Raw genomic sequence first — 21,995 nt, forward strand, 5'->3', positions numbered from 1 at the left:
TTGCTAGGAGGACTTTTGCAACTTTAATTCTGCTATTTCTTATCTTGGAAGAATATAGTATGCTGCATTTACTGGCATTACTTTGGTATGCAAAGAAGATTTAATACTTGTTTTTGGAAGATATTTTTCTATCAATCTTGCTGTTTAGGAAGGTTATGCTCCTTTTTTTTTTTTTATTAATTATGAGACATGTTCAAAACTGTGGTCGCATGATTCTGGGAGCTTTCTTGCTTTTAATCTGACCTACACGTTTGTCTGGATGATGAGGATGATCCACCACATTTGAGAATTTTGAGAAGTGCATGTAGGGAAAAATTGCATTGCTTGTGTTTCTTCAGATGCTAACTGATTTGAGGGAAAATGGAGACTTTCTATGAGAAAATTCCTGCATAATTTCATCAGATTCTACTTTCCATTACTGCTAACTTAGTTTTTACATTGTTTTCTTAGACCTGAGATCAAACCAAGAAACGTGAACCATTCCTCAAATTAAAGTTTGGATCTTTAGTTTCTCAAAAATGAATGTGTTATAATTTTAATGAATTTGTCACTTACTGTAAGATCAACCTTTTTTGATTGTAAATACAAAGTGAGATTTATTGTTGTGGGTGTACTATCACATGCTGGACACATAAAAGGACGAGTTGAGCAATATCAGCCTTTACTCAAAAGTTAGCATGCTGAACACTGTCACACCCGAAAAAAAAAATGTTGAAATTCCCTATTGCTCCGCAACCAGGATCAAACACTAACATGGGGCAAGAAAAGGGCCAAGTTTAGACAATTGGCAGTTTCATTTTTTGGCATTCCAACTACCTGCATACAGGAATCGCCCAGCTGGACTCAGCCCTGTTTGTGTCAAGCACTTGATCATCAAACATTGTTATGTTTCCAGTTAATGTAGTGATTTTATAATGTCCTTGGTAGTGACATTTTTATAATTTCCATGTTTTGATTGCTGTTTGGCTATACTGTAGAAACACAGGGTCTTTAAACCCAGCTGATGTCCATAACAATTAAGGTGTCTACAAAATATCCCAACTAACATCCAAACCAGATGTATGCAAATGACCCTGTGTTTCTAAGGTATAGCCAGATGGTCCACTTATGCTGTGCTGACGAGGTCATAAGAAGGTCAGAATCATGCATGTCTACAGCTAGTTGATAGAATGATGCAAAAGTTTCTGAGGATAAAAAATCCAGCTGGGGGTACTCCCTGCACCTCCCACTCGGGTGGGGGGTGGTGCTGGATGCTAGATACACCCTGGTACCTTTTCCAGTCTTGCCTTCGGATCCAGTGACCGAGGAGCTGAATGTTTCCTGTGGGATGCCCTTGAAAGGGCTAATAACCTGCTTGGCTTTAATTCTATTTCCCTTACCCACTTGACCCTGGCCTAAGATCTCAAGGAGTCTCTGACATGTGGGTTGGAGTCAGTGCTCAGGGGTACGGCTTGACTTCATGTTTGTTGGAGCCATTCCTTCCCCTTGAGTACATTAATCTGAAATGGCTTGGCTTCGATGTTTGCCTCAGAGTCAAGCTAGACCAGATCCCAAGAGATTCCTTTTTGGGTTCTTTGGATCCCAGAGACCCTTCCTTGGGTCTGGTTTCAATTTCAGTGTTCAAGACTTTTGAAAGGGTACTCTGTAGATCTAGAGAGGGGGCTTCTCATTCTCACTTAGTTCCATCCTGATCTTCTCTGGATTCCTCTAATCATCCTGTCTCATGGGGATTGTCAGTTCCCTTAAGCTTCATGGACACTCACCAGGTTATAGTCAGTTCCCTTAAGTCTTGAGGATACTCGCCTTTTCCAAGCCATCCCCAGAGACCCTCACCATGGAGGACATAGAAAGTGGGCTTGTAATAGGAGGCATTTGGGTACCCCTCAGGAATCCCTCACCAGAGATACAGACTTTGAGGAAGGGGAAGACTCCCCAAGATCCCCATTAGAAGATGTCTCCTTTGGGGACATAACTTGAACTGATGAGACAGTGAGGGGGTGGGACTACAGACAATTCTCTCCCAAGAGGAGTCTGTATTTCTCAAGGCTTTTGAGGCTATCCCACCTACTTCTGGGTGGTCTCTCCTGCTGATGAGCTCATTGATTTGCTCTCTCAGCAGATATGGAAGGAGCCTAACGTGGTAAATCCCAATGCTTTGTAAACCTGACAAAAACCATGGTTACTCCTAAAGGTATACCTCATTGAAGCAAGGGTCCTGCCATAGATGGCATCATTGTTGTGGCAGCCACAAAAAAAAAGAACCATCAAAAGAGAGCTCTACTGTCCATCCCACTAACAGGGAATCCAGACTTTTGCACAGGGTTAGAAAGTAGGCTTACACCTTAGCATTGTTTACCCAACATGTGCCAAGTTAACCTTTCAGTTGACATGATTCTAGAAAGACTTGACTAAGAAGCTGTCCAAGTACCTCTTAGGAACATACAAGGCAAATGGATAGGAAGCAGCTGAACGAACCTCAATACTCCAAGGCAATGCAAAACAAAATAAATCAAGGTACGACTATCCACAAGAAGAGTTTAACTCTTCTTGTGGACAGTCGTACCTTGATTTATTTTGTTTTGCACCTCTTGGGAACATGCCTGCCGATGTCCAGAAGACTGAATCACAGCTATCTACCCTGCAGTCCATATCTAATGTGTACATGTGCTTGCTATCGAATGAAGTGATGGCACTTCTTGAGCTGTTGGCACTGACATTGCTATACGCTGACACTCCTTGATGTGTCTCTGAGATTTTGAAGAGAGCTTCAAGACATCATTTTTGAATGCCCCTTTCTGGGGGCATTTTTGGGTCCATTACAGATGGGTAAAACACTGTCTGCTTTGAGAATCCATTTCTCCACCCCAAAAAACTTTTTCCTGGAACCAGAAAGGTGGAAAACAATTTTGGTTTCTCAAGTCCCAGGTTTTTTTTTTCCTTAAAACACTTCAGGAGACAGACCCCAATGACAGAGTGCAAAAGAAATTTAATGGACATTGCCTGCATTGCAGAGGCAGCCCACAGAATCAGGGGTTTCAGGATCCCTTTACTGAGAAACCCTTCTAGAGTTCCTGAACAGTTGCCTGACTGTCATGTTCGGGAGGCAGTTGGGGGGGGGCACTGTTTATCTCTGCACCTTCATGATGCCTGGTTAGATTCTTTGGTGCAGAAAATCATAACCACAGGCCACGTTATGCCCTTTGTTTCCCACCCACCAAACAAAAGAAAACTTCCTGGTGTCTCACCCAGATAGAAGAAGGCAGCAGCTACAGAGATTTCAAAGCTGCTAGACAAGAGTAATCCAGGAGGTCCTGCCAGCCCAGTGAGAATCCTAAGTTTATTTGTGATTTGGTTTGGTTCTGAAGAAATAAAATGGGCATCTCAGGCCAGTTCTAGACCTCAGTCATCTAAACCATTTTGTAAAACAGATGACATTTCAGATGGCATCTGTTCAGTCCATTCTGCCTCATTTGAGGAAGGACAACTGTGCTCCATGGCATGCCTACTGTCACATCAAATGGCAAGGTATTCCAGGCTGCTCCTTCACTTTCGGCTGGGAGCCAGTCATTTCCAGTTCAGGGCACTGCCCTTTAGTCTCACTACATCCCCCAGGATGTTCCCTAAGTGCACATCAGGGGTCGCAGCATATCTCAGGCTGCAGAGGTTCCATGTATTCCCATACTTAGATGACTGTCTCATCGAAGCTGATATGAGGGATCTACTTGTTTGGGCCAAGGACTGCTTGCTACAACTGTGTCACTAACTAGGTATAATTTGACGAAAAGTCAGCTGACCCCCCTCCAGACAACAGAATTTGTAGGTTGCCACCTGGACACTACCTCTCAAATTCTTTGATGCTCAAAGCCCCTGGCAGGACTGATCCAATGCAGTTTCCAATTTGTTGAATGTCATTATGCAGACATAATCTCCCCTACTGGTTTATTTCCCGCTGGTGATACTAAGCTGGCCTTGCATCTTTCACTGTGACTGTTGATGCCAAACTTCTGGGGTGGGATGGGATTGGGGGGGGGGGGGGCATTTCAAAGGGAAGACTTTCCAATGCATGTGGACAGCATCAGAGTCTAGACATTGCAGCATCATCTTGGAGATGAGGGCAGTCCTCCCAATGTTGCAGCCTTTTCAGGACTTCTTCGCCAGGGTTGATTTTTATCCAGAGAGACAATATGGTGGTAGTCTAGTGCATTAACAAAAAAGGGGAACCCATTTATATCCATTATTTTGGGAAGCCATAAGGATGTGGAAATGTGTGATGTCTTCCAATGCTTTCTAGTAGCAAAACACATCCCTGAGGAGTCCCAGTGTTTTGGCTGACAAATTGAGCAGGTCAATCCTTCTGCCTCACTAGTGGCCAAGATGTTCAACCACTGTGGTGCAGCATTTTCACATCCCCTTTCAACATTAAATGCAACAGCTACTTTCCTTGATACCTCAGGAGGGGCAGTCACCAAGCAATGCTGTGGTCCACACTTGGCACTGATCTCCTTTATGTCTTCCTACCTTTCCCCTTCTAATAAATATCCTTCAGAAAGCAATCCAGTGCAGGGCAAGTGTGATCCTCCTCTTCCCCGTTTGGCTTTGTCCTATCTGGTTCCACTTCCTTTGGCCTCATCTGAATCACCCTCCCTGGGTGCTGGATCCCTTTCTGGATCTCCTCTCGTACCTATCCAGCCAGTCTCACCAGGACATCAAAGTCCTGAAATTAATTGCTCCATTTCTCCAGTTTCAATGATGGATATAAATACTAGGCTTTCTTCTCATGTACTGCATATCAAAAAAGATGTACGTGGAAGAGATTTGTAATTTGGGCATCCTCCAAAGGTTTGAATACTTTTTCGGCTCCTGTACCTTCCATTCTGGATTTTCTGGCAATATTGTTTCAAGAGGGTGCAAGTTTTTCTGCTATCAAAGTACACCTGGCGGCAGCCATCTACCTTTCATGTTGGAGAAAATCGGATGCCTGTTCCTCCATTAAAATTGTCTAAGTCTTTTTTATGTGGAAGTTTCCTCCTTAGATCACTGTTGAGGGACCCGGTTCCTCCTTGGGACATTACTCTGTTGCTTCAAGCCCCAACTAGATCCCACTTTGACCTGGCATCTTCAGTGGAACTGAAATCCCTATTGTGGAAGGCTTTTTCCCATGGTGATCACTTCATCTAGGAAGATTTCTGAGCTGCAAGCTCTGTCTGTTAAACCTCATTATTTGTCCATAAGGATAGGGTTTCTTTTCAAAGTAACCCCAATTTCCTCCCCAAAGTGGCTTTGGAAGCAGCCCTGAATCAGACATTTACCTTACCATAGTCTTTCCAAATTTCTCAAAGAAGAATTTACTTTACATTTGCTGGCTGTTCATTGTTAGTTGAAATTCTGTTTGCACCATACAAAAAGTTTGAGGAAATCTGGTCAGTTATTCGTATCCTTTTTTAAGTCCAAATTGGGGCATGCTGTTTCTAAAGTAATCCTATCAAAGTGGCACTGGCAGTCTGTATTACATTTGTGTGCAAAGTGAAAGGATTGAGTTGATCTTACAATCATAAAGCCCACTCTACTGAAGCAGTTGCAGCTTCTACAGCTTTCTTTGCCAGAGTGCCCCTAGAAGACATTTGTGTTGCGGCTACTTGGTCTACTATCCTTACATTGTAAGCTGCATCTAGAGTGTAGGCCTTGTGCTTCCTTTTGCTCCACTATTTTCTGGAATATCCTTTCAGGGGATCTCTCAGGATAATAGCTGAGGACCCATGAGTTGAGGTAGATGGAAAAGACTGCTGAATACAAAAGTTATTTGTTTACCATAAAGCTAGATTTATGTTGTCTTCTGTCCATCTCAGCCTTCCCTCCCTCTGTCCCCCTTACCAAATTGTCACATGTATGGCTCTCAATTGACTATATTGGACCTGTCTGGAGCCATGTATGTTGTACAGTCTCTACTGTATTCTGGTCTTTATTTTGATTTCTGTCTATTTTGATTATGTAGGTATGTCTGGATGTTAGGCAGGCAAACTTGATCTGAGGTATTGTAAGTCAGGATGGATTATTGGTAGAGGGGAGGTGCCTGAGCCCTGGATCAGAAATTATAAAATGTGCCAATGTCTGGTCCAGCTGAATCCAATAGTCCCATGAGTTGAGACAGATGGAAGAAGACAACATGGATCAAGAGTTATGGTAAGTACTTAACTTCCATTTTTACTGTAGTTAATTTTGAGGTAGGCTTGTAGTGTTGTGCACTTTGGGGCATTTAGGTAGAGTGGGGTGAGTTCTAAGATGTTGTTGTAAAAGATGGCTACTCCTATTTTTTTTATGTTTCCAGTCCTTTTTAAGTATGTTGAAGCCAAGGAGGATGATTTCATTATTGGTTATTTCTTGTTTTAGTCAAGTCGTGGTTGCAACTAGTGTATCAGGACAGTACAAATCTAGAAATTTTGATACAAATACTTTTTAGATTCATGTTAAATAGGAATGAGTCATGTGAATCTGGGGAAAATGATATGGTAGTACTAGATGGCAGGGCTGTAGCTGCAATGAAAACTTGATGTGCAGAGCCAATGTTTGGGTGAATATCCTTATAAAGTTCAGGATGGAACTGGAGTGAGATGAGGTGTAGAGCCATTTTGTTTTCTGAAATGAAGTTTTTCTGATTCACCAAAGGGGGATAAGACATGTGATGTGCTGGTGTTAAATGGTATGGTTTCATGAGTGTAGAGAAATTTTGTCAAGACCATCAGTCACTAGGTTTGCTGTCACTGCATGGGGCCAACTCACATATTTTGCTGATTTTCAATTTTTCCTAAAGTAATTTTACCTACTTTCGTGAGAAAATGAACATTAGAAGTTCTGCTAAGTTGTATTCAATGTGTTCCAGCTGTGGGTTTTGTTTCATGCAAACCACTTGGATTTCTGTTTTAATAGTGACATTACATTGAGAATGAAAGAGATGTTGCACTCCCAAGTTCTACCCTTCAGAGGAAATGTTAAACTAAAGTACTATCTGTCTGTATGATTTGATGATATTTGGTAGATGTTAAGAAGATGGATCCCATGACACTTATTGATGAAGTGGAGAGGTTCAGAAATACTTAATTTTACCTGTATTCAAAACCAGTATAAACAAGTATTTCCATATTGTACTACATTTATACTTTTGAAAAAGGATTTCATATTTGCATGAGCCGCCAAAATAAAAATAAGGAATTTACTTTGTATTGCAGATAAGTTGTAGTTTGTCAACCACAAGATTCCTTTAGGGTCCAATACTGTCTTCTGTCTTTATTAACTCATTCACCAGTATTGTTTCCTACCTTAAAGCTGCCCTGTATTATGGTGATCTTACAGTACTCAACCATCTTTGCTAAAGCTAGTAAGAGTAAAGGCCTGTTTAGAATGACTTTTTTAATGTTGTGAAGTGGTTCAGAAAAACTGGAAATATTCATAGCATGCTTGGTAGCATCCTCCTGGGTGTATCTCAAGCTTTTCCCCTCGTTATAATTGACCTTTTTGGCACAAATTCACCCACTTTCACAGACAGAAATACACAGGCCTATGGTTAGAGCCAACCTTAAATTATTCCAGTAATCCTGGCCACATCATTGTGATTTTCTGCAATATTAATTACTCCAACAATTACAAATATTGTTGGATGAACTGTTGACTCAAACATGCATTACCCATTTTTTCACAGTGACTTTGCTAGTATGAGATCCCTTTATAAGGCTACTAATAGGAATAGTAAATTCATAATCTTCTTTGGACCCTTTGAGCATCATTGTTCTACCAGAAGGCAGGATGGCTAAATTCACTATGAAAGCAGGTGTCCTTCTCAGTTCTGTTACTTATACATCTTCTGTTTAGCACCCAGTATCTTCTGCGCTGTCACATACTAGGAAGCACATAGACAAAAATCAGCTAAAACTTTAAGCCCACCAAATGCTAGGAGACATTTATTTTGTGAGTGGGCTCAACCAGATAATGCAGTGTATTGCTGTAAATGTACAGCAACAAAAGAGATTTGGTAGGACATCTAGATAAGTAATGTTTTAAATTCCTCAAATAGCATTTTTTTCTTACTGAAGCATTTTTTTAGCCTATGCTACGCATACAAAAGTAGGGTATCCGGTGACCCTATATTTTGTGTGTTGAGTAAGTATAATTACTTTAAGTTCTTGCATTTTTTTTCTAGAGCTTGTAGAAGTGCTGTAGGGGCCATATGGAAGAGAGGGAAGACCTTAGCTCTGTAGTTACTGTACAATACACCTTAAAAGTAACATTCTCAATGCAAATGCGCTAATCACTGAGGCACAATGTCACACATAAGTCCTGAAAACAGCTAGGGTGTAGTTAGGTTGGTTCGAGTCAGGAGTATCTATTGAATTTATCTGTGAGATTATTGGGTGTGTGTTGTTTTATAAAATATTGGATTTTTCTGTTTTTGACCATAGCACAGAGCATGTAATGCAACTAATAGAAAGGGATCTTGTTCTTAGTAGCCACACTACTGTGGCAAAAAATAATGTTAGATGTCCTTCTATTCTTCTGTTGCAATATTCCTGACTTAAGGGAGTTGCCTGCCATTGACCAGTATACCAAAGTCTTTTACTACTTAAGATGCGCGGTACATCTGACGTTAGCCGTCAGCAGACGTCGGCCATAAAAGAGATGTACGCGTGCACCACCCTCAGAACAACTTTGCAGACATCAGATCGCTAGTCCAGGATGTCACTGTGCTGTCAGAATTGCTTTTCTTTGAAAAAAATAAGTGCCCTGTTGGGGAAACCTTTTGTTTTTTGCTACCTTTCTTTATCTCTGTGGTTCATGTCATCCAGAAAAGGAAAGTGTGACTGTGGACTACAAATTCCACATAAGGACGATCATACTCTGTGCCTTTTTTGCCTAGGCCCTAGGCACGATCACAAATCTTATACTGTTTGTCAATCCTTTGTCTTGAAAACCCTCTGGAGTCTGTTATCCTCCCTTGCGGTCTACCTAGAAAACCAACATCTCATGTTTCTTGCAAAGAGTGCGATGAACTCCCCTCTGGACCCGACGACTGAGCCTACAAAATGGAAAGCCAAAAAACATGGGCCCAAATCTGAAGCTTCGCCTCTCAAGTTGGACGTCTCTCCTGAAGTGCATGAGAGCTCGGAGACATATGCCAACCGGGATCCAGACCCACAGATCGAGCCCACTTCACAGGCTGTTTTGGCTCCGGACGTTTGCACATCCAGAGAGGCTTCTCAGACATCAACTTCCAGACTCCAGGGGGAACCAAGGCTTATTGTGTCAGGGGGCTGTAGGGGGTTACCCAGATTGTCATTAGGGAGGATGTTGAATCTGATATTGTGCAGGCCTACGTCTGTCCATCCTTTTTTGCACCGCATAGATACATCTATAAAGAAGAAACAAAAAAACAACCATGTCTGTCCTTCCCCTGACCCACAGAAGGAATGGTTGAGCTTTTCTCAAGGCCTCTTTAAGGGCTTCATGGCCTTAGGCCTCCAACAGGTCATGCTGCTTCCCCTCCAGCTGGGCCTTCTTCCCCTAGCAAGAGACCTAGACCCCATCTTACCTCGGATAAAGTCTCCTCTTCTGAGGAGAATGATGAGGACTTGGATTACTCCTTCCAAATTCCCTCCCCTTTGGATTATGCCTCCCCTGAAGAGGACTCCAATGGGACACATTCCAGGAGATTTCTTTCAGGGAGACTATCTCCAAAATGTGTGCTCACTTCAAGTGGGACTCCACAGAGATGTCAGAGGTCCAGAAGCACTATTATGACCTCCTTCAGATTCAGACCTCCAGTCCTTCAGCCATCCCTCCTGTCATACCTGCATTTCTGGATGCCTTTGCATCCACTTCCACCCACCCTGACTCATAGCCCCCAGCAACTGAAAAGCCTGACAGGTACTACAAAGTACCCAAGGACTGCCCATTCCTTTTTAAGGCACCTGCTGCAGATCTTTCTCTTATTTCTGTTGCCTCTGATAAGGCCTCCAGGTCACTTCCTTCCTCTTCCCTGCTGCTCTCAGATAAAGACAGCAGACAGTTGGAGCGGTTGGGGAAGAAAATCTATACCTCAGTACCCTGGCCTTCATAGCATTAAATTATCAGACACACGTGACCAAGTGCAACTTGGAACTCCTTTCCCAGGTCTCAAAACTGGTATCACATATGCCTGACTCTGAAAATAAGGCCCTGGTATCATCACTCCTTGCCACCTCCTCTCAGGTAGCCAGACATTCTATCAAGTGCACCTGTGATGCAGTAGAAGTCTCCTCTAAGGCTGCCGCTTCCTCTTCTGCCTTAGAAGATTTGCCTGGCTTAGGCTTCAGCCTCTACCTGAGGATAAGAAGGCAAACAGATGGATGCCTCCCTGGATAATACTGCCCTGTTTGGGAAACTTTCCACAGAGCTCTTCAAATCTCTGCAAAGAACTTAAGGATCTTAGGCACATCTTGGAATCCCCTGTGCTTAAATTTCCTAGGAATTATCCTGCGAAACAAACTTTCGTACACAGGCAATCCAGAGCACCTCAATCTATAGCCTCAAAAGAGGGCAAAGAAGACCCAACAGTTTCCCTCCTCTTCTGCCCCTGTTCCTCACATAACCAAGCGGCCCTTAACTAGTTGAATGGACTCCTCTTCATGACTCTTGCAACAACGTAATTCCCCTGTCCCAATGCCTTTCCCTCTCCCTTCCTTCATGGGAACTCATCACGCAGGACTCTTGGGTGTTAAACATCATCATAAGGGGGTACTTCATTGTTTGGCACAAGGTGCCTGCCTTAAGGGGAATTCCCCTACCACCAAAAGATCAGGTCCCATTTTTCCCAGCAGTTCTGCTAGAACTCCTAGAACAGGGCACCATAGAACCTGTCCCCCGTGGGAAAGCTGGAAGGGGCTTTTACACCCGCCTTTTCCTAATTCCCAGAAAAGAAGAACCCTTGAGACCAATCCTAGATCTCTCTTACCTAAACGATTTCCTCATAGTCCCCTCATTCAAAATTTTAACCCTACAAACACCATTTCCTTTTATCCTTCCTCAGCATTTCTAGCTTCCGTAGATATCAAGGATGCCTACCTCCATATCCCCATTCACTACAGATACAGGAGATTCCTACAATGTTTTTGTGGGATCCTCACACTATCAATTCTCAGCTTTGCCTTTTGAACACTATACAGCCCTGAGAGTCTTCACAAAATGTCTAGCCCCAGTAGTAGCCTTTTACAGACTCCAAGGATCTTAATCTACCCATACATGGACAACCTATTAATCCAAGCCTCTTCTCAGACAGAGTTGAGAAAAATCTGCCCAAATGGCAATTACCATTCTTCAAGGCCTGAAATATACCATCAACTTCAAGAAATCTTCCTTGGTCCCAGCCCAAGATTTAATTTTCCTGGGCTGCAGATTCCAAACTCTGAACATGCTAATGTCTCTCCCACCTTCCAAGCAAAAGAGATCTCCCTAATCTTCACAGAGACGCTCCTACTACATCAGATTTCTGCCAAACAATTCCTCAGGGTCTTGGGTCTGATGGCTTCCACCATCCCAGTGCTTCCTGTAGCAAGTCTTCACATGAGGCAACTTCAATGGTTCCTCAAATCAGTATGGTCTCAGCATCCCCACCCTCTAGAACACCTCATTGTGCTCCTGTCATGTCTAAAGCAAGATATCCAGTGGTGGATCTCACAACTGTCTCTAAGTCCAGGTTTTCCCATTCACCATCTTCCACCTACTTAGACCTTGTTTACTGATGCTTCGGACATGGGTTTGGGAGCAGCCTTAGACCTCCATACAGCTCGAGGAGTGGTCTCCCTCACAAATGAAGGAACACATAAATGTGAGAGAAATGAGGGCACTAATTTTTGCCCTCCGAACGTTCAAATCACTGATCAGACCAGGGAGGTTATATGTACACACCGACAACATGACAGTCTTTTGGTACATAAACAAGCAGGGAGGTACCAGATCCTATCTCCTGTGCAGACTAGCCATGCAGTTATGGGACCTAGCTCACCTCCTAGATGTATTTCTCCAAGTGGTGTACATCCCCTCCAGCCAAAATACAATGGTGGATACCTTAAGCAGATCCAGGACACAAACCCATGAATGAATGCTTCACAGGGATGTGTTCTTAGACATTGTCCACCAGTGGGGTATTCCAGAGATAGATTTGTTTGCCTCCCCCATGATCAAATAACTTCCTCTATTTTATGCTAGAGAATACCATTCTCAGGCATGGAGAGTGGATACCCTTTCAATCTCATGGAAAGGGAAATTCCTATATGCATTCCCTCCCCTTCCACTCATCCCCAAAAAAAATCTTGCTGCTGACTCCTACTGGTTAAAACAGCATTGGTTCCCCCATCTCTTTTACCTAACCAAGGGCAGTCACCACAAGTTACCCCACAGAGTGGACCTGCTAACACAGAACAAGGGCTCACTCCTAAACCCACATCTGGAAACCCTGCAGTTAACTCTGTAGATGATAGAGCTCTAATACATTTCAGACACCTTTACTCTGAGCACATGCTTCAAGTACTGCAGGAGGCCAAGAAAGCCACTACTACAAAATCTTACCTCTCCAAATGGAAGAGGTTCTCTGTTTGGTGCCTGACTAGGAACCAGGACCCATTGAAGGTGCCCTCGCCAATGGTTCTATCCTATCTGTGTGAATTGCTTAATGCAGGATTAGCATACTCTTCCATCAAAGCTCGTTGTCAGCTATTTCTGCTTGTTTACTACTAAGTCCTCCCTTAGCTTCTAGAGTTGAAGCTAAACAATTCTTCATAGGTAGGTACTAGGCTATCGGCCCAAGGGCCTACATAAGCCTAGCCGGCAAGGTTCCATAGCTTACGCCACCCAAGAAAGTTATTTTCCTGTGCCACTGTCCAGCAGAGTCACAGAAGTGACAAAGGTGTATTTCATATCAGACCCCCCAGGAGACCAGTGGCTATACCTTGGGACCTCTTTGTATTACAGAAATTGACTCGAGCACTGTTCGAGTCTGCTTCCTCTAGTTAACTCAAACACTGCACTTGGAAAACAATCCTCCTGGTGGACATTACCCCTGCCAGGAAGGTTTCAGAGTTACATGCCCTTATGGCTTCTCTCCACTTCTTGTCTTTCCACAAAGACAGTGTGTCCCTGTGGACCAGTCCCTCATTCATGCCAACGGTTGTCAATGAATTGTCCCTCAATTAGGCAATTCGCCTACCAACTTTCTTTCCCTCTCCCCAGAAAAGTAGTGAGAGGATCCTGCACACCCTGCATGTACACAGGCAGCTCAGGTTCTACTTGCATAAGACTAAACCCTTTAGGAAAACAGACTGATTATTTGTGTCTTTCCATCCCAGGGCTTTGGGATTGCCAGTGTCTAAACAGACCATCTCTAACTGGATATCCAAATCTATTGCCTTTTGCTATGCTCACCATGGTAAGGTTCTCCCTGGCTTAGTCAAAGCTCACTCTACCAGAGTAGTATCTTCTTCAGGGGCCTTCCTCGAGGGTTTGGATACCAACTCTGGTGAAGGTGTGGACAGATGTCCGAGTAGCAGCTTCTAGAACAAACTATAAGCTGGATTCCATTTCTAGATCCAGGGCAGGGTTTGCCAGGGCCATTCTCCATGGCTTCATTGAAAATTCCTATGCCACTTCTGCCCTTTCCTCATGAGCTTTTGTACTCTCCCTTAAGTCAGGAATACTGTAACAGAAGAATAGAAGGAAACAGATTAGTTGTGTAATAACTTACCATAACGATAGATGTCCTTCTCTTCTCTGTTGCAGTATTCCAACCCTCCCTCCTTTCCCCCACTTCTTGCCTTTCTTGGATGCACTGATCCTCATTCCCTTAGACTGTCTCTCTGTCTGGGGCTTCAGTTCTGAGCGTGGTGTGCGCGTATGTCTCTGTTGATGGCCAACGGCAGATGTACCTCTCACCTTAGATAGTAAAAGACTTTTTGGTATACTGGCCGACGTTGGGTCGTTGCCTTAGCAAGCAACTCTCTTAAGTCAGGAATACTGTAACAGAGAAGAGAAGGACATCTATTGTTATGGTAAGTTCTTACAGAACCAATCTTTATTTTCACTTTTGTATTTGTCCTGACTCTTTAAAAGCATTGGTTTTGTTGGCAGATGAGTATCAACTGCCCCTCCCCCCATAATATTCCCTTCAAATGGTACTTTTTTTCTTAAATGTTTACTTATTAGATTCCTTATTTTCTGTTCTTTACAGTGAGCTTGTCATGTTTTAAACTAGGGATAAACAGTGGTGCAGTGGTTAGTGCTGCTATGTCATAGTACTGGGCTGTCTAGTTCAGCTTCCTGCACACGTACCTTACATGCAGCATATGCATGTTCATTATATTTTCATATGAGTCTTTGCCAGCGTCTTAAATATTCTCTTACATTGTAGTGTAATGCAAAACCCTCTAATCCACCCATTATACGTGTGTGTGTGTGTGTGTGTGTGTGTGTGTGTGTGTGTGTGTGTGTGTGTGTGTGTGTGTGTGTATATATGTATATGTGCAGTTCCATCTAGAGATAAATTAATATGCTGTCCAGGACTGGTTCACTGCCTTATTCCTGTTGCTTTCTAGATTTGACTGTAGTTGCCTCACTACCCTGCACAGGATAAAGCAGGTCATGCAAAATGTTTTATATCATTCATTCAATATTGCAATGTCTGTATTCATCCTGTAACACCATGTAATATATAGGCATTGTCAAATGACTTTGTTTCACCAGAAAAAAAGGCAACAATTTCCTTCCAGAGCTATTCAGTGCCACTTACAAAAATATTACAGAAGACTGTTCCAAATACTGATCATTTTTGTACTCTTTTGATGGCCTTCTTTTCACCTTAATGTACTCGTGTTTTACCCATGCTACTACCTACCTAGGGCTCACTCCAAGCCTGTATAGTTGTGATACCTTGAAAATGCTCTGCTGAAGTACATGTAAGTTATATTCACACCCACTTTTTGATGGGATGCCTGTTTACTCACTAAGAAACCTTAATTTTCTTATGCTAGATTTTTGTGCTTGCTGAAGGTATTCTGTGTGGTAAAATGTTTGGTCACACGAACTGTATATAAAGTAATCTTGGGATAAGAGACAAGAACATTTTTAATATTAGATTCTGCAACTTATTTTTCTGTAGGAAGGACATTATCTACCAAATGGACAGCTGAGCTGGAATTCATCACAGACTGCCAAAGTTTATGGACCATATGCACCTGTTGCTGTTTGTGTAATATCAAAATTTCCATACTACAATGCTTTCAAAGATTTCCTTTCCTGGTGAGAGCTCTTACAGTCCTCTAGATTCATGTCTATTTTGCTTATTTGTTAGAGCAAAATCTGTGAAACTGCATTCCTATGAATAATCAGAAATGGAAAACATATTAATTTTAGTAATGATTCTCTCTGTTTATATTATTTTGTTAAGATTAGGCAATCGTAGTTTGTCTGAACATAGTCCTCAAGTGATTTACATTTTACTATGTTTTACTTCCTCAGACAACTAAAGATTATAATGCAGATGTCTGCAAATAAAGACCCACAAACAGCTGTGTGCTTATTTCTTCATCATATTTGTACCTTGCATATATCTTGCCTTATACTTGGGTTTTATCATCTCCTTTTATTTATATCCTTTTATTTCTATAGTAATCTGTTGAACTGTACACAGTATTGGTGTTTGCAACCTTTTTTAGCAAACCACTGTAGTGTTTAATTGTGTTGTCACTGACTTAGAAAATCATGAAGAAAGAGAGCCCAGGGCTGTTTGGTCCATATCACGTGCCTGTTTTGCTCTTATGCTGCATAGCCCTTTAAGCTAGCTGACTTTTAACCAATAGGTTTTCATTATAATAGGGACTGTGGGATTCATGTGACAGTTAATTGGCTGACTGTCACCTACTTGACATATTCCCTAATGTCCTGAGAGCTTGGGGTTCTATTATTCTGAGAAGTGGTCCTGGGAGCAAAGCCACTAAGTGATACTTATTGCTGAATGTGTCTGATTTGTTGTTCAGTGGGCCTTTTAGAATTCATTTACAATAGCTTTTGAAAATCTGCCATCTGAAATAGCACCTCACTAAAAGGGTGGTCTCCAGCACATTGAGCTAATAAGTGTACTTGGTCTGCATTTACCTTACTTTTTTAAGTTGGTATTTATAATGTATGGCATTGTGGGATGCTTCACCTACACACACATCATTTTTTTATGTATTAACTCAGTGTTTTATGTAAAGTAAAGGAAGTGAAATTAGGAGAATCGCATTTACTGACATGTACTGGCAGAAATGAGCTGTTTGTGAGTTTTGTCGGGTCACTGTTAGATAGAAAAATGAGTTATAACTCTTGCTGGTAAAAGCATAACAGATTTCTGTCCCATGCATTCTTATTTACCTTATGCACAAAGATTGAAGTCCCCCTGTATCCCTTTATTTTCTGTGAGCACTTTTCTTTCAGGAAACATCTTGCACTGGACACTTGCATTCTTTTTACAGTTATACCTGCTACAGTAGAACCCAAGCCACTGTGTGCATGACTGCCATACTTGGCAAATATCATTAGGACACCACCAGATTCCCACTAAAGTGGTGAAGGCAGTTTAGGGGTGTACAAGTGTGAAAGGGCAGTCTGGCATTAAGTCTGGAATATGAATTGGAGAGAAGTAACTAGTAGACTATGCATTTTTCTTGTTCGTTTTTCTTTTTTTAATCTTGTTCAGCCTCTGAGAACAGACTGATGCAGCTGTACCCATCGATAAACATCATAACTCTTATTGCTGCAGGAATATAGATATGCTTAGACGTATCTTTAATGATATAACTCTGGAAGTAATACTTTAGTGTATTTCACATTCTTTCACTGTGCTTAATTATGTAAATGTACGTTTGGAGCTGTTCTGCCAGGGTCTCTGCAGAAAACGGGCTTCTAGCCCAGCCGGACACTACCTGGTAATCGGATGTAAACAAATAAGTAAATAAATAAAATATATATTATATATATATATATATATATATATATATATATATAATATATAAATACACACATGTATCTATATATATGTGTGTGTGTGTGTGTATATATATATATATATATATATATATATGTATATATATGTATGTATATGTTTATGTAGATAGATATATGGTTTAGCATAAAGCTGTAAGCAGGCATTAATCTTCTGGCCAGTTCTTTTCAACAAACACCCCACTCCCCAGGGCTGCATGGATAATGCACTTTAGAGCAGAGGCCATTAGATGGCAGTCTGTCTGTATACCAGACTTGCTTCATTATGTTCTTTGTTTTATGTAATTTGAATTGAATGTCATACCTCATTGCTTTGAGTATTGATTGGTCACTTTGTCCTAAATATTACATGTAGTGTTAAGTATATCACCTTTACTGTATTTTTAGCAAAGTAAGTGAATTTAAATTATAGTTGAGAATTTTTTTCTTGTCTCAATGGGAAATTGTAAACTGGAGTTTCCTCAATCAACTCCCTTTAGATGATACAGTCGTTTTTTAACTCCACCTTCTTAATATTCTTAACTCGCTAGCTCCTCTTCGTACTGTCCATGTAAAGTCCAATACTCCTTGGCTATTCTATACCACCCGTAACCTAATAAAACATAGAGACAAAGCATGGAAAACATGGACAAATACAAAGCTCCCAGCAGACTTGCAAAAATTTAATGAACTTAGAAATCAAACAAAAAAAAACACATTACTAAAGACAAGAAAGACTTTCTACTACAACCCCCCCCCCCCCTCCCCGTCTTGAGATCTAATCCTAAAAAAAAAAAATCTGGAACTCAGTAAATCAAATATTACATCACAATACTCCTAGCTCCCCTAATCCATACCCAGATAAGACTCCAGAAAAAAACTACTTCCACATTCAACACCTATTTCATTGACACCATATCCAAACTACTGAGCCCTAACCCCAACCCATCCACCCAAAACAATAGTCCTAATTACATAGAATCTGCTCCCAACATAAACCCCACAAATAAATTCACCCTTAAGTCTGTACCCACCAGCTACATCAAATCCCTGCTCTCCAAATTAAAACCTTGCTCAGCATCTGTAGACAACATCCCCTCTCTGTTTCTTCAAATAGCCACCAACTCTCTTGCTCTCCCTGTATATATCTTAATAAACCGCTCTGTCTCAGAGTCTGAAGTTCCTTCCATCTGGAAACAATTCTGTACCTTACCTATACATAAAGGAGGTAACTTCACTGTCATCACCAATTTCAGACCTGTCACTATCCTGTCACCTCTCTCCAAAATTCTTGAAAAATGTATTCATAAACAAGTCATGCACTACTTACTCCAAGAATATCTGCTCACACCTACTCAACATGGTTTCAGACCCAAGCATAGCACTACCACCAGCCTACTATCCTTCCTTAATTCTATTTCCCTAGCCAGAGAGGATGACAAACTTATCTCCTGCCTATACGTAGACCTCTCAAAGGCTTTTGACACCATCTCTCACCCTCTTCTACTGCACAAACTAACTAATCTTAACTTCTCCCCTGCTACTATTGCGTGGTTTACCAGCTACCTCTCTGACGGACTTCAAGCAGTGAAATGGCACTGTGCTTGCTCTCATCCTCTCCCAGTTAAAATGGTTTACCCACAAGGATCCATCCTTGGGCCACTACTTTTTAACATCTTTACCAATTCTCTCTACTCCTCATGTCCTCTCTCATCTCTAGTACAATATGCTGATGACTCTGCAGTCATCACTATTGCTGACTCTCCCTCTGAACTCATCTCTGCCACACAGACTACCTTCAACTCTGAAAACTGGCTCTCCAAAAACCAACTAATCCTTAACGCCAAAAACTAAGCTACTACTTTTCCTCCCTAAAACCCTTAACCATATCAAATCCTCCTTCTCAGTACGGCCCCTAAATAACACTTTAATTGAGGTCGAATCTAACACATACTGTACAGTTCTCAGATTTTTACTATTCTTAACTCGACACTCAAGCCAAAGTTGAATCAATCTACAATAAGATAGCTAGATTCGCTGCCCAGCAAACCTACAAGTCCCATTATTGCCTCTCACTGAAACAGCTAAACTGGATTGAATTACCACACCAGCTCCTTCTCTCTCAGTACCAGATCATTCACTGCATCCTCTACCAACCTTCCTACTGTCCTATTCTTTCAACTCTCATCTCCCACTACTTACCTGCTAGACCTCTCCGAAGCTCCAACCAAGACCTTCTATTAACTCATAAACCAAAAACTAAGTTTGGGTGTAATCTCTACAACTATAACCCCACCAAGGCTTGGAACAGCTTCCCACTTGAAATTAGGTCTCTTAAGCAACTGAAACAAATTTAAGGCTGCCATCAGAGAATACCTGCAGAGTCAATGGCTTTGCCACTGCATTCTCCCACATAAACATAGTTTCAACCCAACATTCCACCATTTGTCCTTTCTCTATCTCATAAACTCCTTACTATAATAATGCTCTGAAAATTGTATGCTCTCTACCCTTCTATGACGATGACTATGTCTTCTGTTTATTTTTTGATGTTAATATGTATTATATGCCTTAAGCCAAATTTTGTGATATTTTTATTCACCGATTTATTCATTAATTTATTACTGTATACAGTCAAGATTTTTCCTTTTTCTGTATAACTGTTTTCTGTTAATGTTTAATATGTATAACTTGTTGGAGCTTTTCTCCCTTTATTTAGCTTAGACAGACAGCCCCGGTCAACAAATGTAAAATAAATAAATAAAAATAAATAATAAAATAAAGCAGCTGTTAAATTCCTCATAAGGATTACCACTGAAATGTTTATTTTGTTTGGAGTTAAACAATATGTAAAGAGTTGTGAATGTTACATTGATTTTGATAACAAAGAACTAGTCACAAAAAGTGTAAATGACCTGAGGTGTGCCTCCCTGGACTATATGAAGAGAGACATTATAGAACACTAGGACTGTGTCCCAGGCTGGTATCTGCCTAGCGTTGAGCAGCATTCTACTTTTACCAGGGATTATGCCACATTATGAACAAAAGGTGATTGACTTCAATAATTGGCTTAGTTTCTTGTGTATTTCAAGGGGGTACAATATTTGTTAGCATGGGAGGGATATGGTCAACAGACAGTGTTGCTTTGCCAAGGATGGTCTGCGGCTTTGGAGTATTGGCTAAGGCATTCTTCCCCTTGATACCTTTTATAAGCAATGCCAAACTAACAAACTTTTGGACACAGCAAAGCCAACCCAGGGAAATCAAAAAGTATTACTGCTCAATTCCAGGATCCTAAACAAGAAACGTCATTCCCTCCAGGCTTTCCTTAACCTGGAGAATGTGGATATCTCTGCAGTTAACAAGACATAATTTAAATCCACAGACAGCATCCTGGCAGAGCAGAGTTACATTGTCTTCCTCACATTTAGGCCAGTTACTGCATATTCAGAGACCAATGGTGGATGTGTCTCAGTCTATATCAATAATAAACTCTCCTCATGAGTAGTCAAACAGAGAAGCAAGCTTGAACTTCTCCATGTCCAGATTTCCACAGGTAAAGTCCCATATCAAATCCTTACAAGCAATAGCTCACCCTATATGACCCAAGAAACCCATAGCTCATACATACTCACCATTCAACCCAGTACCATATTCATGGGTGATTTCAACAATCTCACTATAAACTGGGATACAAAAAACATGGACCAGATAGTCCATGAACCCACTAGGGGTGTAACCATACTTGACCTGGTACTTACAAATATGGGAGAATGCTGTACTCCTCTGTGCAGTGCCCTCTGGTGAGGTTAGACCACAAAACTGTCTTCTTCCTAATAAAAATAAATTCTGTGACCCTAACCCTGGGAACTGTTCTAGGGTAAACTTCTTACTAAAGTGATAACCTTTCAAAATTTCAAGCTCTCCCCAACCCCCCAAACACTGTTAGAACACAGGTGCTTATGCGGAATTGTGCACAAAAATCCTGTACATTCATTTCAGTAAATGCATAGAGACAGCTATATCTGATAGAAGTAAGCCCAAAACTAACTCAGAAAAACAAACCACCTTGGTGGAATCCAACATAAACAGGTTGTACAGCAAAAGAAAATAAAAATAATAGCCAAGATTAGGAAGTGCTACACCCAGCACGATAAAAAATCTATCATCAATCGAAGCAAAAAACTAAGAGGGAACATTAAGTCTTATAAAGCCAAATGTGAAATAAAGATAGCCTCTCAGGCAAATGACATTCGCAAGGCTTTCTTTAACTATGTCCGAAACCTCAAAGGCAGCACACACGTATGCAGAAATGATTGTAAATGGAGCTACCTACATGGAACTAGGAGATGTAGCAAATCTGCTGGCTGACAAATTCTTCTCCGATTCTACCCTCCCCCCCCAGCCACTTCCCAGTGAATAACATCAAACATAACCCATAACCCACCCAATTATCACTAGTGAGCAAGTCCAAGATGCACTCCATAAGAAAAAAAACACTGCATCATTAGGCCCCAATAATATCCCAGGATGTCTTCTAAATAGCCTGAAACTTGACCTGTTGGGACCACTGTAATCACTGTTTAACAATAGCCTCCGTGCAGTGGGAATGGAAAACTTCAGTGGTCATGCCTTTGCATAAAGGATCAGACATCAGTAGAAACCGAGAACTGCAGTCACATATTTCTGACTAATTTCATATGCAAAGCTATGGAAAGAGTTATCATGAAAATGATTAATAAGGACATAGAAAACCTTTAAACTCTGGATCCAGACTAGTTTGGTTTTGTCAGGAGCAGATCATGCCTTCTTAACCTGCTGGACTTCTTTCCAGGCAACAGGTGAAGGCAGAATGGTGCATACTGTCAATCTTGACATAGCTAGGACATTTGATAAAGTGCCTCACTTGAGCATTGTAAAGAAACTCTCGTATATAGGCATAAAACTCTATGCTACTCACA

At 41.4% G+C, this 21,995-nt stretch overlaps 1 protein-coding gene across 1 annotated transcript in view; it reads left to right on the forward strand.

The window, feature by feature from the left end:
• LOC122797754 (DENN domain-containing protein 3-like) overlaps nucleotides 1-21,995 on the forward strand; it is a 1,015,730-nt gene that overhangs the window by 316,714 nt on the left and 677,021 nt on the right. The window contains exon 5 of the mRNA XM_044066279.1: nucleotides 15,173-15,312. Coding sequence (XP_043922214.1) covers nucleotides 15,173-15,312 — 140 coding nt within the window. The remainder of the gene's footprint in view (nucleotides 1-15,172; nucleotides 15,313-21,995) is intronic.

This window comes from Protopterus annectens, chromosome 3.part1 (assembly GCF_019279795.1).
Source record: "Protopterus annectens isolate FY-2018-M chromosome 3.part1, PAN1.0, whole genome shotgun sequence".
In the NCBI taxonomy this organism is placed as follows: Eukaryota; Metazoa; Chordata; order Ceratodontiformes; family Protopteridae; genus Protopterus; species Protopterus annectens.